This window comes from Mycteria americana, chromosome Z (assembly GCF_035582795.1).
Source record: "Mycteria americana isolate JAX WOST 10 ecotype Jacksonville Zoo and Gardens chromosome Z, USCA_MyAme_1.0, whole genome shotgun sequence".
In the NCBI taxonomy this organism is placed as follows: Eukaryota; Metazoa; Chordata; class Aves; order Ciconiiformes; family Ciconiidae; genus Mycteria; species Mycteria americana.
Window position 1 is genome coordinate 29,665,848 of NC_134396.1, and position 25,764 is coordinate 29,691,611.

A 25,764-nucleotide genomic window follows, 5' to 3' on the forward strand; every position below is an offset into this window, starting at 1 on the left:
ACATGTTCTTATTTGAAAGATAACTAACAGCAGCTGCATCTATGTTGTGTGTTAAAAAAGTGATGCAAGTACTTAATAATCTGTGCTTATTTGTTTTGAAGTATAGTAGATGAAGATCTATCCACCTACTTTACTTTTGAAAATGGCTACCCAACTGGACATTTACAAATTTTTATCCAGTAGTAACTACTTCTATGACATCGTTTCCTTATGTGTTTTGGTAGAATTACATTTGCAAATTAAATAGGGAAAGGAAATCCATGTATCAGTAGAATTTTTTTCAAAATTCAAATGTGCTTCAAGTGGAGTAAAACATGAAAGGTGATAGCTTGAAATAAAATAGATGGTTTTGTTTTGTATTGGCTTCAATTTATTTTTGTTCAACCACATTCATAGCAGTTTTCTGCATGGTATTAGACAGTCTTAGACAGGAGTTAATTAAATAAGCCTATTTCTAAGAGAAAATTACAATTGTACTGAAGATAAAATTAATACAGCCTCTGTCTGTATTTTATCTAGGAAGTTAATTCTACAAAAAGCTGCATGGTCTTAATTCAATGAGCCCTGGCTGGTTATGTTTACATGGGTAAGGAGAAAATCTTGGAAGATAAGGATACTTGATTTAGTTTGCCTAAATCCCTTAAGGATTTTTAACATTTACCTCAAATTTTGTCTGAGCCACCAGAATCTGCAAAATTTCACTGGGAATTGCGTGAAAATTTAGAGTAAGACTGCTAGTATTTCCTGCCCCTTCTTGATCTGGGATGGCTGTAAGAGCAGTTGGTCTGTCTTAATGGAGTTTTAGCACTTTTCTCTCCTGGGAGAAATGAAACTGATGGGAAAAACAGGAAACCAAATATCTGAGCAACTTCAAAACCATTTGTGGTTGTGGTTTTAGAAATATGAAGCTTTTTGTAGGTGGAGGCACACATTTATTTTTCTGAAGCAATTTACAAGCCCATAAAAAGTTCATCAAACCAATGACCATTAGTTGCTCCCTTCTTAGCCACACATTGTGGTGTTTAGATTATATAAGTGCTACAGTAATATAGATTAAAATTATTTGAATAAAACTGAAGTGATCCATTTTCTTGAGAACTAAACATTAAGTGAACAGTTGAACAACCTTTAAAACTTTTCCTGCTGTCACATGAATAAATATAACAGCTCTCGAACTGGGTCACCGTCAGGCAAGAGAGAAGTAGGGAAATCCGTTTAATGGAACAGTGCAACTGGGAACTGACTTCTTACTGGAAAACACCTGTTTCTTCCATTATTTCAATAATATGAATATACTCTAGTGATCACATTTCCCATTTTGTAAAATTAAAGTTATAGGAAGAGAGCCCTCTTTAGTTCTGCTAAATCCTGGAAGAGTGCTCACAGATGGCTGAGAGTGTGTAATAGCTGAGAAAATACGTACTGTAAGGAGGACTTATGATTATCTGAGATGAGTCAAGTGATTTCCCTTGTTCATGATATTCTGTAAATTCCTGCTATAGTTTAGATAAGAATACTTCATAGAAACACATTTTAGAGATTATAAGGAGGTACCATTAATATTCATGTGCTGGATAAGATGCCTGAAGCAGGCCAAGATTATTATTTTTTTAATTATCCTTAAATAATCCTTTTCTAAAGTTTGCCAAAATGTTTTGTGAGTAGTACTGTTCTTCAAAATGAATACTAAAGGAATGTAATATATAATAAACTGTACATTTGAAGTGACTTCTGCTTATGTCTGATTAAAACTTTTAACTGAAGAAGAAGAAAGTATGTCTGAACCAAGGCAATTTCAAGGCCTCGTGTTTAGTAAAAGACAGAGTGTTTTGCCCTTTTTTTCTCAAATAAATGTGGCTTGTATGCTGCGGTACTTTTATCAGAAGGAGGAAGTGCCTCAGAATAGGTGTTAAAAATAAATAATTCTTTTTCTGCTGTGTGAATCAATTTTCCTACATATGAAAATAGAGCTAGGAGGAATTTCCAAGACCATTTAGTCCCATCACCAACATTGTACACACCCTCATTTTTTTACGGGTTGATTTTTAGGTTCCATTTTTTAATTTTTTTTTTTTTTTTTTTTTTTTGCCACCAGTATGCACATAGAGAAGCTGTTTCAGAATAATCCTCATCTGATACTAAAATAGGAGTGTGAAACATAACTTCATGTGGCAAGACAAGAACTGTTTTTTCAATTCCGTGATTTCCTACTAGAATGGAATTAGTTTCTGTCTTTAGCACAAAGTACACTGAAATGAAACAGAAGCAAATATCAATAGGTTATGCATTGTGTTGCACAAAGTATGACCAACTTTGAGAAGTAAGAAAGATATCAATACTTAATGTATAACGGAAGGTAATAATACGTAGAAATAAAAGAGGAAAGGGCAATTGAAATCTAGGGTACATACTAATTTCCATATCATGTCTGGATTTTCTGTTTGGGCAGATGTCTATTTATGTACTGAATAGACAGCTTTAAATGACTTACCATGACCACTCTTCTACTTAAGCTTATATTAGTGAAGTTTCAGTGTAAAACCCAAACTCCTCATAATTTGCAATTCTAATCATAACAGCAAAGGTGACTTTATTTTATAATAGTTAAAAATGCAAAATAATTATGTCTAATACTACTATACACATTCAAACATCTCCTTCATCTGTGATTCAGAGAAGTATCTAAACAAATGGAATGTGTGATGAAGTACTGCTCTCTCTCTAATGCCACTGAGCCTTAGTCTTACTCACCAGTGAACCAAATATGAAGGTAATTTTTATGATCAGTACCCCTGTTTTTTAGAAACTGCAGTGAGACAATTACTTCATTTACACAAGCTGCTTAATTGTATTTTAGAAACTATCATTGCTGAGTAAGTTTTTGTGCAGTAAATGATTCATTAAATCTGGTTAGCTGTCTGTTTGCAGGTTATCCATAAGCAGATCTGTTCACAGAATGTCATCCAGCTTTTTAATTGTTCCCTGTGTCACCACAGAGTCTCACGCTTGGTGATTTTGTCTCTTGATTTACTGATTTATAAGGTATTGAGGAACAAGACTGAACTCAAAGTTTGACTGATCTATATTTAGAGGGTTTTAAAGGTTGTTAACAGATTGTTAGAACTAAGTTGAACTTACTTGGAAGAAGAAAGCAAAGGATTGTACATGGCCACTGGAAGTTTATAGAAAGACTTTTCTTAATTAACTTTAAATAATAATAACGCACCACTATGAATGCTAGTAGAGTTAGAATAAGCAGGATTGTTTATTTATAAGCTAAGAGGATATAAAATCAAATTGGCAGAATTTATTTTAGGGAATATATTTTGAGTGTTTGCTCAGCTGTTATAACTACCAGTCAACTGCATTTCAATAGGCAATGTAAAAATGGAATTTTTATCAACCCTTTGAGCCAGTCAGTAACTTTAATATAAATTAAGTTTTGCACTGGGTTTCATTAAGTGGGAAAAAGTGGTTCTTCTATTAAATGAGCAGATGAGTAAAAAACTGGGAGCAATTTTGAACTTAGTAAGTGGTCTCTTGTAAATTCTCTGCCTACTCTGTGCTTTATCTACAGCTTTTATGATAAGCATTTGTGCAGAATATTAATTAAAGATATTTTTAGCCTAGCACCAGTTTGGGTGGGAGGCAGCTGTGTGTACCTCGTGGCAGATGGCTTTGTTTCTTTTAAGTTTACGGACAAAGAAGAAGCCATAAACATGTAAAAAAGTAAGAAGATGTCAAACTGGGAAATCAGCAACACAGCATAAAGAGATACATTTTTTAACAAATAATGTTGTACGTAGCATTCAGGCCAAATGGGAAAAACAGTGTGGTGTATTAGACTTTTAAAGGACTTTTTTCCTATGTCATCAAGACAGTGAATCAAAATTTTTGATTAGTACTGCCTGTTACTCATTTTCTACCACTGAAATACACTGTTATGTTTAATTCAGTGTGATGCATGTTGTATTCTTCTTTTCCAAATCTATTGACCTTAACAATATTCTCTAATAATACTGTTTACTTCCTCTTACTGCCTTCCTGTCCCTCCTTTTCCTTATTCTCTTGATATATGGCACGTATGTCATAAAGTAAATACTGTTTTTCTGAGTACATAGATTCTACTTGTCTTTCTTGTGTTTGAAAAAATTGTAGAACTGTTCTGGTAATTTCTTAGATACTTGCAGTAACTTTGTTTGAATTCATTGTATATTCTGACTTCTGATCTGTTTCAAAAGTTCTGGATTCTGAGACCAGAAGAAGAGTATGCTTCTGAACTCCTGTGGGAATCACTTATCCATGTGTTCTCATCCATCATTTCCACTGCCATTGTGTGAGAGTTCATTTTTCCTGCTTTCCATGCTGCTGTGTGTTACCAGAGTGCCAAGGAGATGGATGATAGTGGCATTAGACTAAGGAAGTAGTGCGAGCTCTTTGGCAGCTATTATGCATAGTGTCTCAATTTGCTGCTCTAAGATTTGGAGTATATTGGCTCTTACCAAATTTTTCATGGCCATTCATAACATCAGCTGCCTTTTTCTGGAGTGTAAATGTAGCAGCACAAAACTTCTTTATCCCAGGAATTATTTACATGGAATTTGAAGTCCTGCATCAAGATGTGCCTGTGAATGAAATAACTACAGGAGATACTCCTAAACTTCTTTGTGAAGCATTTCAGTTTTCTGTGGGCTGTAGACGTTCAAGATGCCCATAAATATTTTTCTCTCTAGACTTGAAAACTATGAGAAGGGTGTAAGAAACTGTCTTGTGGGAGCCAGAAAACACAGTCCTGTTTCCATTCTTGAGATGTGAGAAGAATCGCAGGCTGTGTAGAAAAAAGTAAGTTCACCTCAGAGGGTTTATTTTGCTACTAAAAGTATCAGGGCAGGTGATAAATCATATTTCAGCCTGTCAGCAGACTCTAAAATTAGTTTTAAATAATCTTACTGATTGTTAGCAAAAAATAGATTCCTGCATCGTTTCTTGGAAACCGTAGCTTGATGCTGTCTTCCAGGATCACGGTGGCCTGGCATGATTAAATCCAGTGGTGTAAAGCATGTGACATGTAAAGACATTTTTGTTCTTTTTATCATGGTGGCTGTTTCACAGCTGTTGAAACAGTACCTCAGTTTTCTTTCCAACCTTTCTTTGAATATACTGTGACTCAATGCACTCTGTTGGAGATTTGAGAAAGAGAATCTTTCCTTCACTCCTTGTAATGGCCTGGATCTGGGCTTCTGGACAGGAGGCAATGTCATGTTTTGTATACTGTTATTTGTGCCAGATACTCTACTACAAATTGGCACTGAATATTGATCTGCAATTACAACATTTAAGTTATTTCATAGCTATCTTCAGGAGGTCTACAGCTGAGTGTGAACAAACAAATATGGAAAAGAATGTACTCCACCTGTTAATAGAGGAAATTCTTCCTGTTTAAAACTCAAATTTGAAAATCCAGGAGCTTTTAACTTCATGGCTTTATCCCCTTCTGCTTAGTGATGGGGTCTTCCAGACCTTCACGATGAAGATCATGAATACATTACTTTGTTGCATTCTTAAAGGAAGATATTCTATATAAAAACTTATTTCTGAATAAAGTCAGTCTAGTTTCTGTTTCCTTGTTTTGCTAATATAACTGTAAAACTTACAGATTAAAACCCAAAAAATTATCTGCTTGAAGTTTAGAATTCTTGTTCATGTACCAGATGGTTGTGGAGAGACAAATCAGTTTCTTTTTAGGAAATACGCCACTTTTCTGTGAAACAAGGTCTAGTCAATTGACTGAATAGAAATAATAAGTTCTAATTTAGAAAAGTACACAATAAATTATCTAGAATGTATTGCAATAGGAATATCAGATATCATCAGAAACTTATTTTCTAGTACACTAGCACTGACATCCTGAATCAGACTGGTGTTCATCTGGTCCTGTGGTACATATCCAGTTTGAGAAATTAGTGACTTCCGTCAAAAGTACAGACGCAGTGAGCAGCCATAGTATAATCTGCCTTTTTCAAATGGAACATACAGACGTCTCTGATATTCTTGTTTCCTGAAACGTAACAGGTACTGCACATTCCAGTGTGTGTTATCATTTACTGTCGTAACCCTATATACTCTTCATATTAACTTACATGTCTGGTTCTGTTCTAATCTATTTCAATTTCAATCCTACTATATTCAGTTCATCCTCTGCTAGTAAGTTCCACAACTCAGTTATCTTCGGTGAGTGTGATCACACCACCACCCTGATTCAGCTGTACAGCTTCTGGGCAGCTTGGAGTATTGGACAGTGGCATGTGAATTCTGACTTGATAGACCCACAGTATTGATGAAATGAGACACCAAGTTTGGCAGGATGCTCAGTTACTTTTACACTAGTAGAATATTCCCTTAAACTGGTAAAAAAATCCAGAATTAAGATCTTAAGAAGGTGGTTTGTCTAAAAAGTGCAGCAGTGAGGACTGCTAGTGAAAGCTGTCAAGAGGTTTAGGTCAACTGGAAGATTCTTTCCATCTGGATTTTTGATGCATTGTAGGCTTTTTATCTGGAAACTCCTGTGCATCTTTTGTTTCTTTTAGAGTTAATCCCTGCAAAGACTGCTGCATTTTACTCTGGGTTGCCTAGTACAGGATATTATTTCATGCTCCCTAATCATCAAGGGATGAGATGCATTTTGAGACTGGATGCTTCTTCTAAAAGATGTATTTTCCTTCATCCAAAGGCTATTGATGAGTAATGCAGAGTACATTGATTGCTTAATGCAGGAATTACATGTCTGAAACTGTATAGCCTGATAATGGATGTGGCTTCTGGCCTTTAATACTATGAAACTCTGAAAACGCTGTAAAACTCCACCTGATGAGACTAAGGCGTTATCTAGCACAAAACAAGCTTCAGATAACTCTGCCACAAAAGGTAGATGACTCACGTTCTAGGAAATTCTCTCATTACTGGCTGTAAGAACACAACACAGTGTAAAAGGGGTACTCCGTTGTATGCGCAGGTAGGGGGACACCCTGTAATACAGGTGGTGAAGGGGACCTTGGTTGTGCTCAGGAGAGGGCAGTGGTGTTTATCATGAGCTGGGAAAGGTGTGGGGAAGTTGTTCTCTGGCTGGATGCACCAGCTTATAGCGTTGGGCGGCTGTGGCATCACTGCCCACCGCACTGGGACAACACGGACTCAAATATTCTGAAAAGTGAATTACAGATGTAGTATCTTGCTAAACAGTACAGCCAGAAAGATGAATGGAAAGATGAATAAATAATTAGAAAGTCCTGCTGTGATTTAAAAAAAAAAGTATTTTTGTTCAAGCAGGTATAATTCTTCAGCTGGTATAAATCAATTGCTTAAATGAAGATGTGCTAATTTACTCCAGCTGGATATCTGGTCTGTTACTTGCTAGTTTGTGTCAAATACCCAGCCCTGCTATCATCATCTCCAGAAACCATTCAGCTCCTTATTTAGAGCATAAAGATCTGAGAGAAGTTAGAAATTCTGATTGCAAGAGTCTGACCCAAGTGACTGCATTGATAACACATGTGACAGAGGTTTGGTATACTAAATGTGGAGAGATAAAAAAGGAAACCTCCAACCCTATAAAGACAAAGCTTCTTTTTTTTTCTTCCCAAGGGAAAAAAAAAAAGCCCAACTCCTATATCCACATACTGTTCAGAATTAAAAGGACTCTAAAGTTATTAAAACCAGTCTTACCATTGGCAGAAAGCATTACAAATCTCATCAAATGTATTTTTAAACTAAAATACAGGACATAAAATCCAATGTGAAGAAAAAGATTCCTCAGAGTCTATGAATCAAGTCTTCTAATATAAGGACAACCACAGTGGAAAGATTTACACAAAATCTCATGCCATGAAGCTTCTCATTCTGATACTTTTCTTACTGGATGTCTTAATATTTCACAAGCATGAGAAAATCCTGGCTTCTATTTCAGCATTGTGCTAGCTGTAACAAAAGCTTATCAATCTTATCACAGAATACAAACAAAGCCAATCATTGTATTAATGGAAACAATGGTAGTTTAGCTACCCAGCCAAGAAAAAAATGTACTCACCTGGACTGAATAGAATTTGCAATGCTTTATTATAAAGAAATTAGGTAACTGAAACCTATCTGATTGAATTGCAGGTCATAAAGATAGTGTTACTACTGTTTTCTAATGTCTGTGTTGGCTATTTGAAGTATCTAGCTTGCTGTAAATAGTGTGTGATTTGATTAGCAGAAAATAGTATAAATGCAGATTAGCAGAAAATAAATAAATACCCATCAGCGGTCTGCGAGGACATTCCTGAAGTTCTAGTCTTTAATAAAGCAGAGACATGGTCAGAGGCCCAACAATATGACAAGACTGTAATGAACAAACTATGGTTTGTGTAAAAGAAGCCCACCTTGCGAAGAATTATGTTGTGGTAATTGCCTTATTTTGCATTAATATGATAGAGATACAACAAAATAAACAGAACCTTCCACCACCAGTACTTGAACTCTGTGTAACTAGGGTTTGAGCCAAAGTCCATAATGTCAGCTCAATGAATTTTCTACAGAGTTCCTTATTCTGTAACTTAATAAAGTTTAACAGTAAAAAAGAAGCAGAATGAGTAGTTTGATTCCTTTGCTTAAAAGTTCTTTGGTGTTCATTGGTCCTGGGTCACAAAAGCCCAAGATTCAACTACTGAACAAAATGTGAAGATTATCATTGTGAAATTTTATTTTCATGCGGAAAATACTGTGCTCAGAGTGCCCAGGAAGATTGGTAAAGTGATTCTGGAGAACTTGCCAGTTTCCTCTTCCAAAACTCAGTCAAAATTGAAGAAGGAAACCTAGAGGATTCTGTAGTTCAGCTGAAATAAAAAACCTCTGAGCAACGGGATTCAATGAAGAAGAACAGTAACGACTTCTGTATATTATTTGGTCTGTAGATTAAATTAGATTATCTAATTTAATTATTTTCCTGGATGCACATTTGTCATTTGTTATTTCCTTACTACAGGGAAGTTGTATTAGTAGTATTTTTTCTAACATGCACAAAAATACCAAGTGCAATAAATTGTGATAGCACAAGTACAACTAATTATGATGTGTCTTGCAAAACAATGGTAAATCTTGTTTTCTGCTTGCTTTCATGCTAATAAGAATTTGAAATCAGGTACTGCTGATTAGATAACATTTGGAAATGACAGGTCTTGCTAATCCCAGATGATTATTTGTTCATGCAATTTGGCATAGTTTGTTGTCTAGTCTGGCCTTTAGGATATTGCAGGTCAGTGACAAGGTGCATTGATAAATGAACATACTGAAGCTTGCAGAATGATTTCTGAAGCTGTTACTTGCTCCACTTTGTCACATGGTACATACTGATTCTGACCATTTTAAAACTGATTCATCTTTTGAAAAATGACAGTGGAGTTAACCATTCCTTACCTGTTGATGGTCAACCAAGTGAGGCAATGAAACAAGTGGTAGAAAATGAGTTATCCAGACTATATGGCTTGGTTTCCTTTAATTGTGTGTCACATAGCAATTTGTGTGTCTGCTTTCAAGTATTTTGAACAACGGTATTTGTTTGGCATGTTTTGGAAAGCAAATCTGGCTTGAATTCAGACACAATCTTGCTCAAACCACAGTAGGTTTTTTTTCTTTTTTAAAAAAATAACTTGCTTGAGGAACACAAGTCATACCCATCTATATATCTCTTGTGTATCCAGTAAATGAGAAACTAGATAACGCTCTCAAATATAATTCCAGCTTTTACTCATGAAGCTTTCTAACATCTCTGCGTTTTGTGTTAACTATAGCTGGAAAGAAGGTTCTGATCAGCAGGATTTAAAAGGAATTGTATAACTTTGATTTGTTTGCTTCTATATGACGTCATCTTTTTCCCCCACAGTCTGTTCTTTTTTTTTTTTTCCCCCTTTTTCTTGCTCTTTCTCCGCTTCCCCCCTCCTGCCTTCTTTTTTGGCCAAGGTTGCTTGGCAGCAGGAGAATTGCTGTGGTTTTGTGCATTCTGCATTTTTGCCACTCCATTTAATGGGGCCATATTGGCTTTCTCCCTTGTTGGTACACTGTGGGTCAAGTGTAGGCGTGTGCATGCTTTACAAATTTATCCCCATCATTGCTAATGTCTGTCCAAGATGTTAGTAGCTGGTGGTTTTGTTTGAGGGACACTTCATGCTGTAATTCTTGAGTGCAAATCACTTTTTGTTTCTTTTGTTCATTTATAATGAGAGACTGAAATGGAGCTTAAGTAATTCCTTCAATGAATACATTAACCAGACTCTTCTATTGTGGCTGTTTAAGAACTGAAAATAATTAGCACAAAGCCACATTTCCTTCACAGAGCTTTAAAAGAAGTCAGGGCATTACCATTAAGATAATCATGAATTCAGTCTCTGTGGAAAGGCAGGGAGGAAAGAAAAAAGATTAAATATATTTCAAGACAAGCAAAAAGATTTCTGGTGGGAACACTTCACCGTTGAATAAAACATTCCCCTGGGAAATAAATTGCTATTTGGGTTTGTATTTTGAGGCACTTTGTAAGTACCTTCAGAGAAGCCAAATAAGAGCCTCCTTCTCTCTTTAAAAATTCTAAACCTACAAAACCACTGTAAACAGTAGCCAGTTTCCTAAGAGACAGGCTGTTAATTCAGAAACAATAATATCATCACTGTTTGGAAAGACTGGAGTAAAAAAGCAATATCATTGATATTCAGGTCTCAGGAAAAATTTGTTTTCCACAGGAATAAAGATTTGTTTGTTTGTTTGTTTGTTTCTGTCATGTAACTTATCCTTCCCAGGACAAGCAATCCTATTTTGAGACATCAGAAGCAGGTATTGCAGTAGTGGAAAATGGTAGCTTAGGACTGATTTAATTTGTAAATCTAGACAACCCTTTCTTCCATTTAAAAGAAAGTTAACAAGCTGAGAATCAAAGCCATAAAATGTAAGGGTTGTAAGGCAAGAAATAGCTACTAACTATCCATGCCAAGGAAAGCTGGGAATCTAACCTCTAAAGGTTACCTTCAAAAAAAATTCTGCATCAGCAAAGAGAACTCCCCTTTAAACCAGACTAACAGGAAAGATAGGAAGAAATCCTGCTGATAGCAGTTAGCTTAGACCTGGAACAGTCTCTTCTGCCTTCAGTAGAGATGCTGAACTTCTTCCAAGGGTAATAAAGAGTTGAAGGTGAGAGGAAAACACAGAGAACATCCTGAGAATCTGACTGCTTTCTTATAAGCTTTCTACTTGCTGTGACTTCATGACAGTCATGTCTACAATCACCTGAGTTTTCTCCTGCCTTCTCACTTGATGTTAAATATTTTCTATATAGTGATACCACTCCAGTAGGTGACTGTCCAGCATGCCAGTAATGGAGATGCTCATGTGAAAGCTCTCTGCACTCACATGAACACATTTGTCATTGGGCTATGGGGTCACTGGGAACTTAACCTCATCACCTGTGGCAGATTTATTACAATAGCCCACAGTTTCCTTTAATTTTGTTACAGTGGCCTAGAAATGAAACAAATATCTTGTCTGACCTCAAAAAAAATGAAAGAAAAAAAGGTTTTTTGTTTTGTTGTTGTTGTTGTTTTGGCAAGAAAACCGTTTATTTGGACTGAATCCAAACAGAATTAAATTTTATAGAAGGGAAGGGCGTTTTCATGGGGCGAACAGTCATCTTCACAGCCCTAGTTCAATCTGTGAGAATGCGATGGTAAAAGGGAAAGAAAAATCTAAGCTGGAGGTATTACTACCTCTGCCTAAAAATCAGGTTTTTTGTTTTGGTGTTTAGCTTATCTCACAATTCACATTAGACATGGATTCTTCTAGTCTTTGGTTTAAAGCAAGAGCTGACTTCATGACAGTAAAGGCTTAAAATTATCGACCCTATTACAAATGCATTGACACAGCCTCTCTGATTACTTGGGCCTGCATATTTCCCTATGTGGACCTAGAAAATCTGTTTGGAAAATTTTGAACATTTCTGAAGAACCAGTGTATTAATGTGTAATACAGAAAAATAGCATTTGGAGAATGATGTCCTTAATTAAATAGGGTAGTAGCTCCTTTTGCATGTGTTCCTCTGAAAAACATAGTGTGCTCATACCCGAGAAATTCCCAGAAGGAAACATACAGAATAGATTTTAAATTGTGCGTAGCTTTCTGGCTCTCCATGGAGGAATGAAAAGTGTTTAGAATGATTAACAGTGGCAGAATCAGGCTGTAAAATCTCTGTGTATTTTCAGTTCTTACATGGACTTTGGTAAAGACAAACAGCTTTCAGAATTCAGATTTGGAGCCAGGCTACAATTGCTTCTAAATTTGGGACCTGGTATTGGGCTTGTACCCCTTCTCTACCCATTCTAATTCCATTTTGGAGAATAAAGAAAAAGAAAAGTTGGATCAAAACTGCAGCACAAAGCCATGGAATATTAAAGGCAACGATAATAATTTTCTTATTTCAGAAATCCCAATGAGATTTTGCTAAACATTTGCTTGAGGCACCAGTGGTACTAGTCAAGTTCATTTGGCACCTAGCAGCTGCTTAGACACACCTGTGACTCTTCTAGGATGCCTTTCCTTCTTACATGATTGTGTCTTGCAGGGTTGAGGGATGCAGTAAAGCTCGTCACCCATATAAAAGTGTGGCATTCTTTCACTTGGAAGTGTGCAGGCAATAAAGTGGAATGTTGTTGTTAGCTTTTATTGAGAGTAATTCAGAGTTGAAATACATGCGCAAGTTGCTATGCTGTTTAGAGTGGAGTTTAAACCAGTAAGGGTGTTGCACAATAACTTGGCTTGTTAAAAGCCTGCATTCTTCATTCCTTACTATAAATGTCATTGTTACCTTTCTGGTATTTAATACCTTAATTTCTGTCATATGCTTCATGTTCTAATTTGTTTCTGTCATGAAATCCAAGGGATTCATGCCTAAGAATGCTACTAATAAGGAAAAGTAATCCTTCTTATCATTGTCAAGACACTCTAGGCCTCTCAAAAAAAACGGTAAGCTTAAAGAACCTGATTTTTAAAATCATTTTGTCAGAAGAAGCATTTTTAATAAACCAGTACATATTTTTTTTTGCCTCAAGTTTTGATGTTAGTAATAATTTTCTGGGTGCTTTGGGCTTTGATTATCCAAAATAAGAAAAGCTTTGACTGAGCCACTGTTGCCTGGAAACTACTCCTGGGATGTGCCCAAATAGGTAATTATAAATATGTGAGGCCACATTTGATATTTCTGCTTTGTGAGTGAAATACTTTGGAATCCCTTGGCCTCTGTGCTGAGAAAGGTTCTATCAAAGGTACCATGATTATTTGCATCAGATTCCTGGCCTGCATTGTTATTTCTGTGCCACTTAGTTCAGCAAAGTATCACTATTACACCTTGCTAACAAAGAATTATTAGTTTACTTTATTGCTGGTCACAGCAAAATTAATGAAGCTACTTCCACAGTGGGACAGTACTCAAGTGCAAGAAAACTTAGACTCTGTTGGCTGGGATGCATCCTTCCACCCTCTGGTTTGTGTTAAGTCTTTTATTTCCTAATTCTGTATTTGTCTGCCCGACTCCTCAAGCATTTCTGCCCCATGGACTCACACCACTGGGTCTAATGGAACAACTCATTTTTTACACTGATCTAAGAGAGATAGGAGCTGAGCTAAAACGAGAAAAACATTATTGCTTAGATACTTGCTGGAATTTTTTCTCACCTCAATTTCATAAAACTCTCCTTTGTAATGTCAGTTGCACATCTGAATACCCAGATAGTTTCCTCATGCTGAGAAACTTTGGTGCTATGCTGTTGATCTTCATGTATGCATTAGCAAAACCTCATTTCCAATGTTGTTCGCAGGTTCTTGAAAAGCCTCATATTGCTGCAGATGATTGCTGCTGGTAAGGGTCAGATTTCTGCCAGGCCACTCTTTCTTTGTATGGTTTGCTTACTGCTTAAGAAGGGTTCAGTTGCCTTATTTTTGGAGATTGTTTTCTAAGCTTGTCTAATCATAAACTGAAGGAACAGAGGTGAGCGATGTGGTGGCTGTGTTACAATGGTAATAGCTTTACTGAGAGAATGAAATGGTGATCTATATGTAGCCAAGACTTTAAGGAAACTTGAAAAATGGAAAACAGTCTTTCCGGATATTAGTCCAATTTACGGACACTCATCTTAAATGGATTGATTCCAGCTCTCAGTAAGGATCGCCATACTCTACTAGGACTAAGTTTCATCAGCAGATGTATAAATTACTGTGAACCCAGGAGGAACTACTGCTCAAAGCAGAAAAGCGTATGATATAAATCAAGAGGAGAATAAGCTTTTTTATATGACTGCATGCTTTTCAGTTCTCTCCTTTTTTCAAGACTTTATCATTCAGATTTTCTGAGTAAAAAAAAAAAATCATGCTTTCCTTACTCTTTTCTTGTTTTTTATTTCTCATCTTCTTCCTTCATCCTCAGTTTCCCAGTGTCTTTTTTTGACTCTCTTGGTCTGTCTGTTCTTCCTGAACAGTGCCTCTGGCATCTACTTCCCTCCCATGTAATTATCAGCAGTTAAAGCATTAATATTGATATAGTAAATAGTAAGCTTTGAAGGTTAGCAATGCTTTATTGAGATTATTGATACTGCAAATGAAGACTTTATGAAGTCTTTAACTTTTGATAACTTAGGAAGATAACAGTACTTCAGTAGGTTTGCTTTCTTTTTGAAAGCCAGATAGAAACTGTAATAACGGGAAACTGCTCTTATAAGGAAAAGATTTTGCAGAATCTGGGTATATTTGTGTTGGGGCAAAATAGGTGAAATAAGAAGGTGACTAATTGGTGAGGAAGTGACTTTTTTATGTGGTCTGTAATTTGACTTCTGAAATTAGAAGCACAAAATTGTAAGAAAACCAAATTAATCATAATTTTATCATTACATTTGCTGACCATAAGTGCTTAAAATCACAAGCAGAGACTGCTACTTAAAAATAAAATAAAAATACAGATTTCATTTCTTGAAATAACTTTTATTGTTGAACTTTTTTCCCCACTCCTAGGATGAAACATTTTTATGAACTATGAGCTATTTCAGGGACATTTTTGTTTGTAAGATAATCATTTGTCCATAATTTTTATTACAAAAAGAATATGTGTCAGTAGCAGGGCTTCTTTTTCTTTTGGACACATGCACATTTCTTCCTCTGACACCCCTGAGAATTCTTCATTGCCATGACTCAATAATATAAGAGTAATATCAATGGGTGTATCTCTCAACATTATCCACAAGATGGGAAGCTAAGTATAAATTTTAAAATCCCACACTTGTAAAACTCTGTTCCTTTTATGGAAAGTGTTCTTTTTTCTTTTTTTTTTTTTTTTAACTTAAAATTTACAGCAGAGGAGCTCAAAACAACCAAAAGAGTTAGGTGCGCTGTGTTTTACTACTAGAGACAAGAGGCTTATGTCAAAGAAAAAGTCTGCTATGTTAACCAGCGTAAAGTTTGAATTCAGGGACTCTTACTTCTTCCTATTACCCACTTCATATTAAGATTCCCATCCCCTACTTCAATTTTATTAGCTCATCTCCTTCTAGTCACCCCATTATAGCTGCACTAGCTTTACAGCAGCTCTGATCTCACTTCCCAGCTGGCAGGGAGGACTGCCTCCTCCCAAACAGCAATACCAACTCACTTGTAGGGAGTGGCAAGGCAAATCTATACTTCATCCTCCCCTTGGACACTACACATCATATTCATGGTACTCCCAGGCCCTTCTTTTACTCTGAACTTCTCAGCTAGGATAAGTAGAGCCAGGATAACTATGGCATCTGGCTATGCAGAAGGATGAATACAAGAAATAGTAATAATAAAAGCAGCAGAGCATGGACTTTATTTTAAGTAAAATAAATGTGGTAATACAGCACATTGTAAGTAATAACCACAGTCTATTTATAAGTCCTGTGCTTATCTTAAATACATGAAGAAATACCTCATCTACCATTCCTGATTATAGTATCTTGTTCTTCAGATGGAGAAACAGAACAAGATAACCAGAAACTCCAAAGTCCGCAATTACCATGCACGTGTATCTCACATACCTTTATAGGAAGATAAACTAGTATCTCATATAAATAAATTTTTTAAGATTGTTACACTTGCCTAATTCGTACTAGAGTTGCAGTCTGTTATCAAATACTAAAGTACAAAATATTCTTACTTAGCCTTTTTGATAAAACATACTATTCTGTCAAGCTGAGTTACCTTCAAAATATGTTGTGAAGTGCTGAAAACTGAAAAATCTACTAGATTTCCAGTTGATAATATACTCCCTATTTCTGGTTGTTAACAACCTTTATGGATATTTCACCTGTAGTGGAATTCTTTATAGTCAGTCTAATGAAAAGCAACATATTCCATTAATATGTAAAAAACCCTCCCTGATATTTCACCAGTTTCCGACACTTAAAATTTACTTTATACCTAAAAAAAAATAATCATTCTTTGGCTTGGATAACCAAAGAAAAAAAGGATGTGGGAGCATGAATGATGATGTGGATTTGTTGTCATTATTTATTTCCAAAAACGATAACAATACCATAATAGTACCTAGGACATTTTGATAGCTATTGGTCAGACACTTACGAAAGAAGCAACCTCTTTCTCAAGTAGCTTACATATCTTCCTGAACTTGAAAACAGTAGGTGTAAAGTTAGTTTAAATTATTTTGAATATATGTGCATATTTAAGTTTGCTAGCCAAATTTTTTTCTGGCCCTCAGAAGTTTTAAGCTCTAAGTTCTTATGATAGAGCAGTGAAAGTGCTGGACAAACACGATCTGTTCCAAAAAGTAAAAATACTGTCTAAATATTAATTCATTTCACAAAAGAGGTTTTAACTGTTAACTGCCTTATAGACCATAGCTGTAAGTAACAACATAGAGAAACTTATTTTACAACGGAATCTTATGTAAATGGCAGTTATTCATTAACTTACTCACTTTCTTTAAATGCGTGTCTTTGTTTTCATTAATGGCAATGCTGACCAGTTAGAATGATTTTAGTAATGGAAAGCAAAGGACCATTAATGGACATTTTATTCTTTCAGTCTGATTTATCTGGATATTATGATTGTGGCTATGATGGAATTAAAATTTTGCTTTTCCTAATATCATGTTTTTCTTCTAGGTCTGTGGAGACCAAAATCAAGGAGCAGTTTTCCTACGTGAATTTACATTGATTCGGAGAGAAAGTCTTCATGATGATTTCCTATCTGATTTGCTGAATAACCACAAAACAGAAGATCCGGTAGGAATCTTCTACTATTCTAAAATATTTGATCAGAAATGCTTGCAGAAATACAGATTTTTGTGATAGGTCTTTCATTCTGCTTCATCAATTTATGGAAAGTTACAAAATCAGATTCGCTATAAAAATGTCACCCTAAAAATATTGGAAATTCCATGTAAATAAAGACTTGTTCATAGGATGGGTGTCAAATGCATATGAGGTTTTATTATTTTAAGGATAGACTTTTTCAAAAGAAGCACAGATTGGTTTTTTGCTTTCTAATGAAAATTTTTCTCATTCAGAATTTTGTCAGTCTGATTTGCTGCCATTGTTTGATTTGCACATGCAAAGGGAGTTTATTTTTTATTAAATATGAGTAAGTAAAGTTAAATTCACAGGTTATGTGAAAATAAATAATGCTTTGAAAAGGATAATTTTATAAAATGCACCAAGGAATGTAACAAACAGGGAAAACAGTTTTATGGAAAATATATTTTCATTCTCTTCTGTATATGCCTGGCAAGATATTTGTTCCAGGTCTGAACAATTTCATGTCTGTCTAGCAGCTAATTCTCTGATTTTTTTGAAGAAAAGAATGTGGAAGTAAAAATTTGGGAGTCATGCTTAATCATGCTTTAATATGAAATAAAGCAAGCCAGCTGATTTTAAACTGCAGTAAATTTACAGGCCTGGTATTTTCAAGGGCTGATATATTACGATGTCCAACACATTGTCATTTAACAGAAGTGGTGGTGCATTACCTTCTGATACTACCATGAACTGGTGATGTATTTTAGGGATTAAAGTTCAAAATAAAGACTCTATAGGACAGGAAAGAAAAGGAAAGTGATTCTAGAATAATTAAGTGTTGGCACAGCCATGCTTAGCGCCTTTTTAATCAACTTTTTCTCATAGCCTCAGAGGGCAATGCCTGAAGTTGCCTTTCTTAGCATATGAGTGAATGTTAGCCAATTATCATTGATGGGAGCATGTAGAGCTAGGACTTTGGAAGGATGGGGTGGATGTCTTTTGATAAGTTTTGTTGCTCAGCTCAAAGAATCCAGTTAACAAAAGGAGTGAAGGCATTAAACAACCCACCATGTTTGTGTTAACCCATCTGCTCTCAGGCAAGTTATCCTTAGTGCTTTGCAACTGCTAAAAGAGATTTCAGATCAGGCAAAACTAGCACTTTGTTCTACCACTGTGGGTAATTTTATGGCAGTTCAGGATTGTGTAAAGCAACCGCTTTACAGCCAGGACAATAAACATTCATTGAACAGAGAGTGCTGATCTTCTTCTACCCCCATCCATTCATTGAGGAGGTATGGCTGAAATTGTTATTCATTAAAAACATTTATTCTCTGTGGTCCAGAGAATCAAGCAACATTTTATTACTGTTTTGTCGGTACCAGTGAACTGATTTATTGTTTTTCTGAGTTGTGCTGATCTTATGCCTGTTTATAAGTGTATTGTGATTGTGTTCACACAAGCAGAAAGTGCTCTGCAAATTATTCATAGATTTGACTTCAAGGTAGTGTTCTTTTTCTATTAGTATTTCACAAGGATGCTGTGTCATTCCTCTGATCTTCTTTCTGTGTAGCGAGGTATGTATGAAAACACAGCTACACTGAAAGAATATTGCACAGAAAATACGACTTTGCAATCTTCATTTAGGTATGACTTAAGGAACTTTTATTCCAACCTAATGTCTTTGTGGTACCATCTTCAACTACAGAAGGACACGCTGTTTTTTCTGCGTGACTGATTCAGTAGGGAACAGGTAGTATGGAAGAGCTTGAAGTAACTTTTCTGTATTTTGCCTGAAATATTTTAAATGTATGTGTGGTCTCATGACTTGTTGACTGTGTGCTATGCAGACTTTATTTCAAAGACAAGCATTAATTTCAACAAGGGCTTTTCTCTGTCACTTATTCTAAATTTCTGTTTCTTAAATATTAGTAAATTTGTTTTCCTAAATTTCTGTGGCAGAGACAGGACATCGTTCCTATTTTAGGGATGTAGACTCAAAGCCTCACAGACATTAATACCAAAAGTATCTACTTTTCTTGAGTGCTCTGTCTGAGACACAAGGATCCATTTTTTTCAATTCACCTCACCTGACATTGCAATAAGTTCAGAGGGGAACTATTGACCTCGGATGTAATCATGAGTGCTCAGCATCTTTGTCTATCAAGCTGAAGATAACAGATAAGGCATCTACAAGAACAAAGGGTACGTGATTACTAACATACCAGAAAAAATGCTACAAGTGGCTTGGCTAGAGTGATACTAAAAGTGTCGCAGAGGCAGAGATACGGAGAATAGTTTTCCAGAACAGAAAGCACAAGCTGTATTTTAGGACCAATCTTTCTCAATCGATAGGACTGATCCTTTTTTTCCTGTAATTTCCACTGTGATCATGGTGTATCTAATGAGAAAATCTACTGCAAAGATGTTTTTCTAACAAATGAGACAGGGAGGAAACAGCCTCTTTGATCATACTTCCCCAATAAATATCCCACTTTGGTTCTTTTTAGGAGTCCTGTGACTAACATAGAGTAGGCTTATCTGTTTGCATCTTTTCAAAATCAGTGTGCACACAGAGCCTCAATGAAAGCTGTGCAGCTAGTGTCTTAATTATCATTTATAAAAATCTTTAACCTTTGTATTTTCCCCTGATGATGATATGAGCTGATTTGATGCTTTCTGGGAAAATTCGGGCTGGTGATCCACATTTAGAAGTTACTGTCTGAAGAATGTGTCTTCACTCTCCAAAAAAAGACCATGTGTGACTATTTCTGTGGGTAGCTGAGAGCATCTGAAAAGGTTGATTCACTTTTGATGTTGAAAAGTAATATCCTCATAACTCCATAACCATTTGGGAGAAGAGAGGTGTTTCCAGAGGTGCCAGATAAGTCTTTTATGGTGTAAATGAGACAACGGTCACAGTGAGAGAGCAGATGTGTGTAGCTAAGGCATAGGGCCTATGCCTTAAAGATGTTAGCAGTGGTGGTAAAATAATACCTTGCAATTCCCAGCAGAAGTTGGAGAGATCAAAAGAGCTTTTGTTTTTTGTAAACAGTTACTACTGCAAATATGGTGAATGAGGAAATACTCACACAACCTGCTTGCGAGGCAGTTTTAAGCAATTGTTTGCAAGCTTGTGTGTTAAAAAGTATGTTAGCCCAAATATCTTAGCTTGCGATACTAATGTCCAATGAATAATACAGAACAGTATGTCACCTTTTTTGCTGTACCATAGCGGATGCCCTGTTTCTACAATCTGTAGGCTTTAGCTTGGTCATTGAAATGGCTCATAGAGATGCTTTCCTTATCTTTCAATTATATTTCCATCCTTGCAAACAATGTGATTTAGCCTCTTAATACTGTAGCCATTAGGTCTTAGAGTTTCCGTTTCAATATAAGCACTAAAACCTAAGCCTATTGGTGTAGCTTTACCATCATTAACTTCAGGGGGTGGAAATTACTAGAAGCCAGAGGAAGATTTATATTTTTCTCATTTTCTGTCTTGTGCTAAGCCAGTAGCTGAGATTACACGAACAAAATTATTTAAAGGAAGCCACTGCGGTATGAAACTCTCAATTCCTAAATTATGTTGTTTTTCTTTCTTTTTCTGGAAAAAATATTGAAAATAATTTAAGAACTAGGACAAAATAATTAAAATATAATGGAGCACATGGATTTAGAATATTTAGTAGAAACAAAACTTAAGGTTAAGGAATTACCAGTTTAAAGAACATCCCAAAGATTATTCTCCTACAATTTTTGGAAAGTTCCTATTTATGTGTTCCTGAAAGTCAGGGATAATACTATTTGGGATTCATGAATCCTGAGGCAACTCTATAAGAAGTAACTGTTGTACTGAGAAATTTAAAAACTTAGATAAAAATCCAGTTTTCTGTGCTGAGGTCTGATTCTGAAATAAAGTTACTGACTAGAATTTCTCTACATCATTATGAAGTAAGAATGAAAGCAAACCCTGTACACAGTGAAGAAAATCTAAGATGCGTGTCTAAACTTTGGTTTTTTTGCTGTGTAACAGTTGATTCTGGTATTTACAGTGTATTGCTTATGCATTTCAGATGGAGGGGATAATTTTCAGAATTTAAGTATCGGGAACATTTTATTTATGCTATTTTTTGAGCCATACTTTGTTTTTCCTTTGTGCTCTGAATTATTTGATGTGTAACAGTAGAGGATGCTCAGCCCGTTGACTAAGGAATTTCCAAGCTTCTCAGCTAAAGATCACGTATTTATAAATGGTTATAAAATGGTGCTTCAGAATCCAGCTTTGATCTCCGTAGGGATGGGAAATCACGAGACTGCAGGAATTACAGGGTTTGCCCCATGCAACTGCTGATATGACAGATAAAGAAAAATGGTTTCATGATAGGAGGGACTCTTCTCTGACCAGCCATACCTTGTATTTGCTCTTTGTAGAGAACAGATCTCCCTGGTGCAAGTTAAGACAGTCCTATGTATGTTGCTGCCAACCCAATTATTTGAAAATCATGAGTCTGTCCTGGCAAAACCATGAGGTTGACCTCAATATTTTGGGGTGTAAAGCAGAGCAGCCTGAATTTCTACTTGCACCCAGAGACCAGGAATTGTTTAAGAGTTCTCTGGAAAATAATGCCCTCAGAGAGATGCAAATCAAACTGGGGCTTTGTCTGGGGTGGTGAGGAAAGCAGTGGGAAACAATTAGGGCACAAACTTCTCATAGGCCACCTGTAGCAGCTGCATGGCATGGCAGAACATGGTTTGTGAAGCTCACTTTCATGCCATAACCATGTGGTTTCTTTAGAACAACAGGATGCCCCTAGGCCACAGGTTAAACATCATTGCTGTGGGAGAATCTCATATCTTTAGAGATGAGAGCAGCCTTTTCAGTTTGTTCAGTGAAATGGAAACTTGACTGCAGATAGTGGGATTCTCTTCTTCCATATAACCTGGCTCAGCTGTTTCATCAGTTCAGAAAAATCACTTGGCCACTAGCTGATAAATTCTGTTCTGATTTTGCTGAGTAACATCATCCTTTGTGTTACTCTCCTCACAACTGATAATTCTCAAGTTCTTTAATACATTGTACTAATCTTTAAAAAAATTGTTTTGTTAAAGTTCTGTCTCATAATTCAACCCACATTCATGACTGCTCCTTATCCGCTTGCTGTTTTGAGTATGGACTGTTTTCAGTGAAAATCATTTCCTGCCACAAATGTTTTGAAATGGTTTTCAGTCTATACTTTAAAAAATTGTTACTTGTTTCCTCCAGATTAAATGGCTCTAAGTTGGTCAAGGTTTTTATCTTAAAGGTTCACCTGCTTTAAAAAGGGAAAGTATTAAATATGTTTAGAGATCTGTGGATCATCGAAAACAAAAAATAGGATGGACCATTGGCATTTCCCACTTGCCTTAATTCTAAATGTCTACAAGTACTCAGATACCAAAAGGTTCTAATGCTTTCTTGTCCATTTTTCTGATTGCCTCTTAATTATATTATTTGCATCCTTTTAAAAATAGAAGCATGACCGTTGAATGTTTTGGATCCCTAACTGTTCCTGTATTTTTCTTTTTCTGTTAGAAAGCCAATCAAGACACTACTGCTCAGGAAAAAAAAGATTACATTCCAAAGCTTTGAATCTAGGTCCCACAGCTGCCAAAACTGTCCTGTGACTGTATCTAGTGCTGGAGTTGACGCAGGAGGAAAGGAGGCTGTTTTTAGAAATACTGAGTTATTAGCCTTGCCCACATTAGGAAAATGAAAAATTGAAACCCAACTAAGCCATTGTTTGTGTAATGATATAGAACTGTTTGGTCTACCACAGTACTTAAATAGAGTTAAATTTATTAATATCTGTTCCAGATACCTCTTCCCTACAACTGAAAATTTCCCTACTTTCCATCAGATTAAGTAGCTTTTCTGTTTGCTTCACTGAAGTACAGGAAACTTTTTTCATTACGCTGTTTCCACCTTACATTAGCTTAATTCAAATATCTAGTAGCTTATTTTGCAGTAATACAATATGGGGATGCTCTTTATGTGTGCAAGTCTTGCTTCTGTGCATTTTAATAAAGGTATTTTGAAACTGTAAATTGCAACTGCAGCATAAGTAGTTCATGCAGGAAATTAGTTAAGAGTTATTACACTCAAAATACATATAGTTCTAGCTTTTCAAAGCAAACACTCAACATCACTGTTTTATAAGGTCTTACTTCATTAATATGAGCAATTCCTCTTTTTTATATCATTGGCAAAATTTATATAATAATTTTTTAAATTTATTAATTAAGGTACAATGGGTGAAGGGTAAGGATCAAGTAGATGAAGGAATAATATAAAAGGTCTCTAGCAAGGAAGACAGAATACTGACCTGAGGTATTCCAAACTTCCTCTTCTACCTGAGGTCATGAATTTCACCTTGAATTGTTCTATAGGAGGCAAAGCATGAGTGAAAAGAGCTATGATCTTTTAAAAACTAGTGATGATGAAATGAGTAGCTCATTTAAACATTTTGGAGGAAAGTACTCATTTTTGTTGAAATTAGATTACATCCTTGACTAAGAATACGTTTTTCTACTGCTAGGCAAATGTTTGCTAATTTTCTATTTTATAAATATTAACTGATCATGCTAGTAAAAAATGCAGTTGCATAGCTTTAGCTGCTTGCAAGTTTACCATTCCTCATACCTTCATATTTCTGTGTTAGGCTGGCATATCTTTGAAGTTCTGTTAGTTTTCTTTCTTTCTTTGTATGTGTATATATAATACATACATGCCATATATAGCTAATTGCAGATATAGGTACACACACATACCCCTTTATAATGTGCATATGCCTATCTAGATGCCACATTTGCAACATGAGTCTCAGAAGTCTGAAGTAATGTAGACATTTTAGCAAATGCTCACTACTAAGTTGTCTGAAACAGACTAGAGGAACAAGTCACAGCTTATTCTTTCAGTTTTGCTTTTCCAGTAGTTATGAAGAGAGTTCTGAACTATGGCCTGTGATGCTTTAGGAACACAGGCTTTTCAAGAACGCTTCCCTTACTTCCCAGTCGTACAGAGCTTTCTTAGCTGCACTGAATATAGGCATAGAGACTTTGGGATCGACACTGCCTCTTACAGTTAATATCTGTCCGCAGTCCTCCTGCCTTGGTCAATGCCTCTCAGCATCCCTGCAAATGAAAGAGGGATTATTTTTTTCCATTCCCTGCTCACACGGGTCCAGGCTGCCTCCTGAGGATGAGGGTTGGAGAATCCAGTGTAGGGAGCTTTGACTATCTAAGGGAAAGGTAGCACATCGGAGGGATTAGAGAATGTTAGAAATGCTTAAACTTTTTCCTTTTTGGGTCACACTAAGCTATGCCAGGGCATTATTCCTAGAAAAATTATACTACTGAAAAATCACTGGCAGGGTTCAGAGTCTAAATTTAGTTTTCTGACCTAAAAGTAAGTCTGTATGCCTGCATATTTCCTAGCTGTCATGTCCTGGCCTGGTTCATTGGGTTGCCTCTGGTCTAGGACACTGACGAAGGGTTTTGGAAACTCCTGCTCCTGAACTGTGTTAAGTAGGACACTGCCAATTTCAGTATCAGCAAAAAGTACTAGTGGATGAGTATACAGTTTACACCAATGATCAGAAGGCTTGAGTTCTAGCATTTTCACTGTCGGTGCCAGAAAGTCTGTTTCCCTTTCCCTAGGTCTCTTTCCTTTTCTTTTTTTTGTTTTTGTTTTTTTTAAGAATGTTGATGTGATCCTCATCTCATGGTTGCCATAAAGCTTACAGTGATGGTACTGAAAAGCATAAACTTTTAGAAGTGACTTTGTACAAGCACACCTATAGACAAAATGCATACGTTTCCATGTTCAGATAAAGAAATTATCAAGTGGGTTTGTAGACCTGGCTAAAGCCTGTACATGGTCAGAATCAAGCAGCTGCTTGCAGAACAGCTTTGTAGCATTTACTGTGCTCCTAATATCTAGATTTAGAATGGCAATTACTTGAAAAGATATGAATGGATGACCACAGAATCAGAATAAATCCTAAATTGCACATCCTCGATTGCAGTACCATTAAGCACAATGTGGTTTCAATAATCAGTTGCCACATGCTGAATTGTTAAATCATGATGAATGTGTTTAATCTGTTGGTATTTTTAATTAACATTCCATAATTGTCTTATTAAATCCTTATTTGAAGATTACATTCAAGTCAGCTTCAGTTTTATTCTTGTACACTTTCCATGGCTTCTCTTCCTTACTTGTAGCTTTCAGATTAGTAGTGCAGGCCTGTATCCAAATATGTTGGCTGCACTCCATTATGCCTTATAACAAGATGTTTGTCAGTCTGATCATACCAGATTTTTTGCAGACTTTTGGGAAAGCAAGCAGCAAAAGATTATTGGTAGAGTCTAAACAGTGGGTTTATCCGAAAAGTTC

General features: G+C 36.0%; 1 protein-coding gene across 1 annotated transcript in view; it reads left to right on the plus strand.

The window, feature by feature from the left end:
• ADAMTSL1 (ADAMTS like 1) overlaps positions 1–25,764 on the plus strand; it is a 470,548-nt gene that overhangs the window by 103,879 nt on the left and 340,905 nt on the right. The window contains 1 exon segment of the mRNA XM_075488620.1: positions 17,199–17,318. Within this exon segment, the coding sequence (XP_075344735.1) occupies positions 17,199–17,318 (120 nt within the window).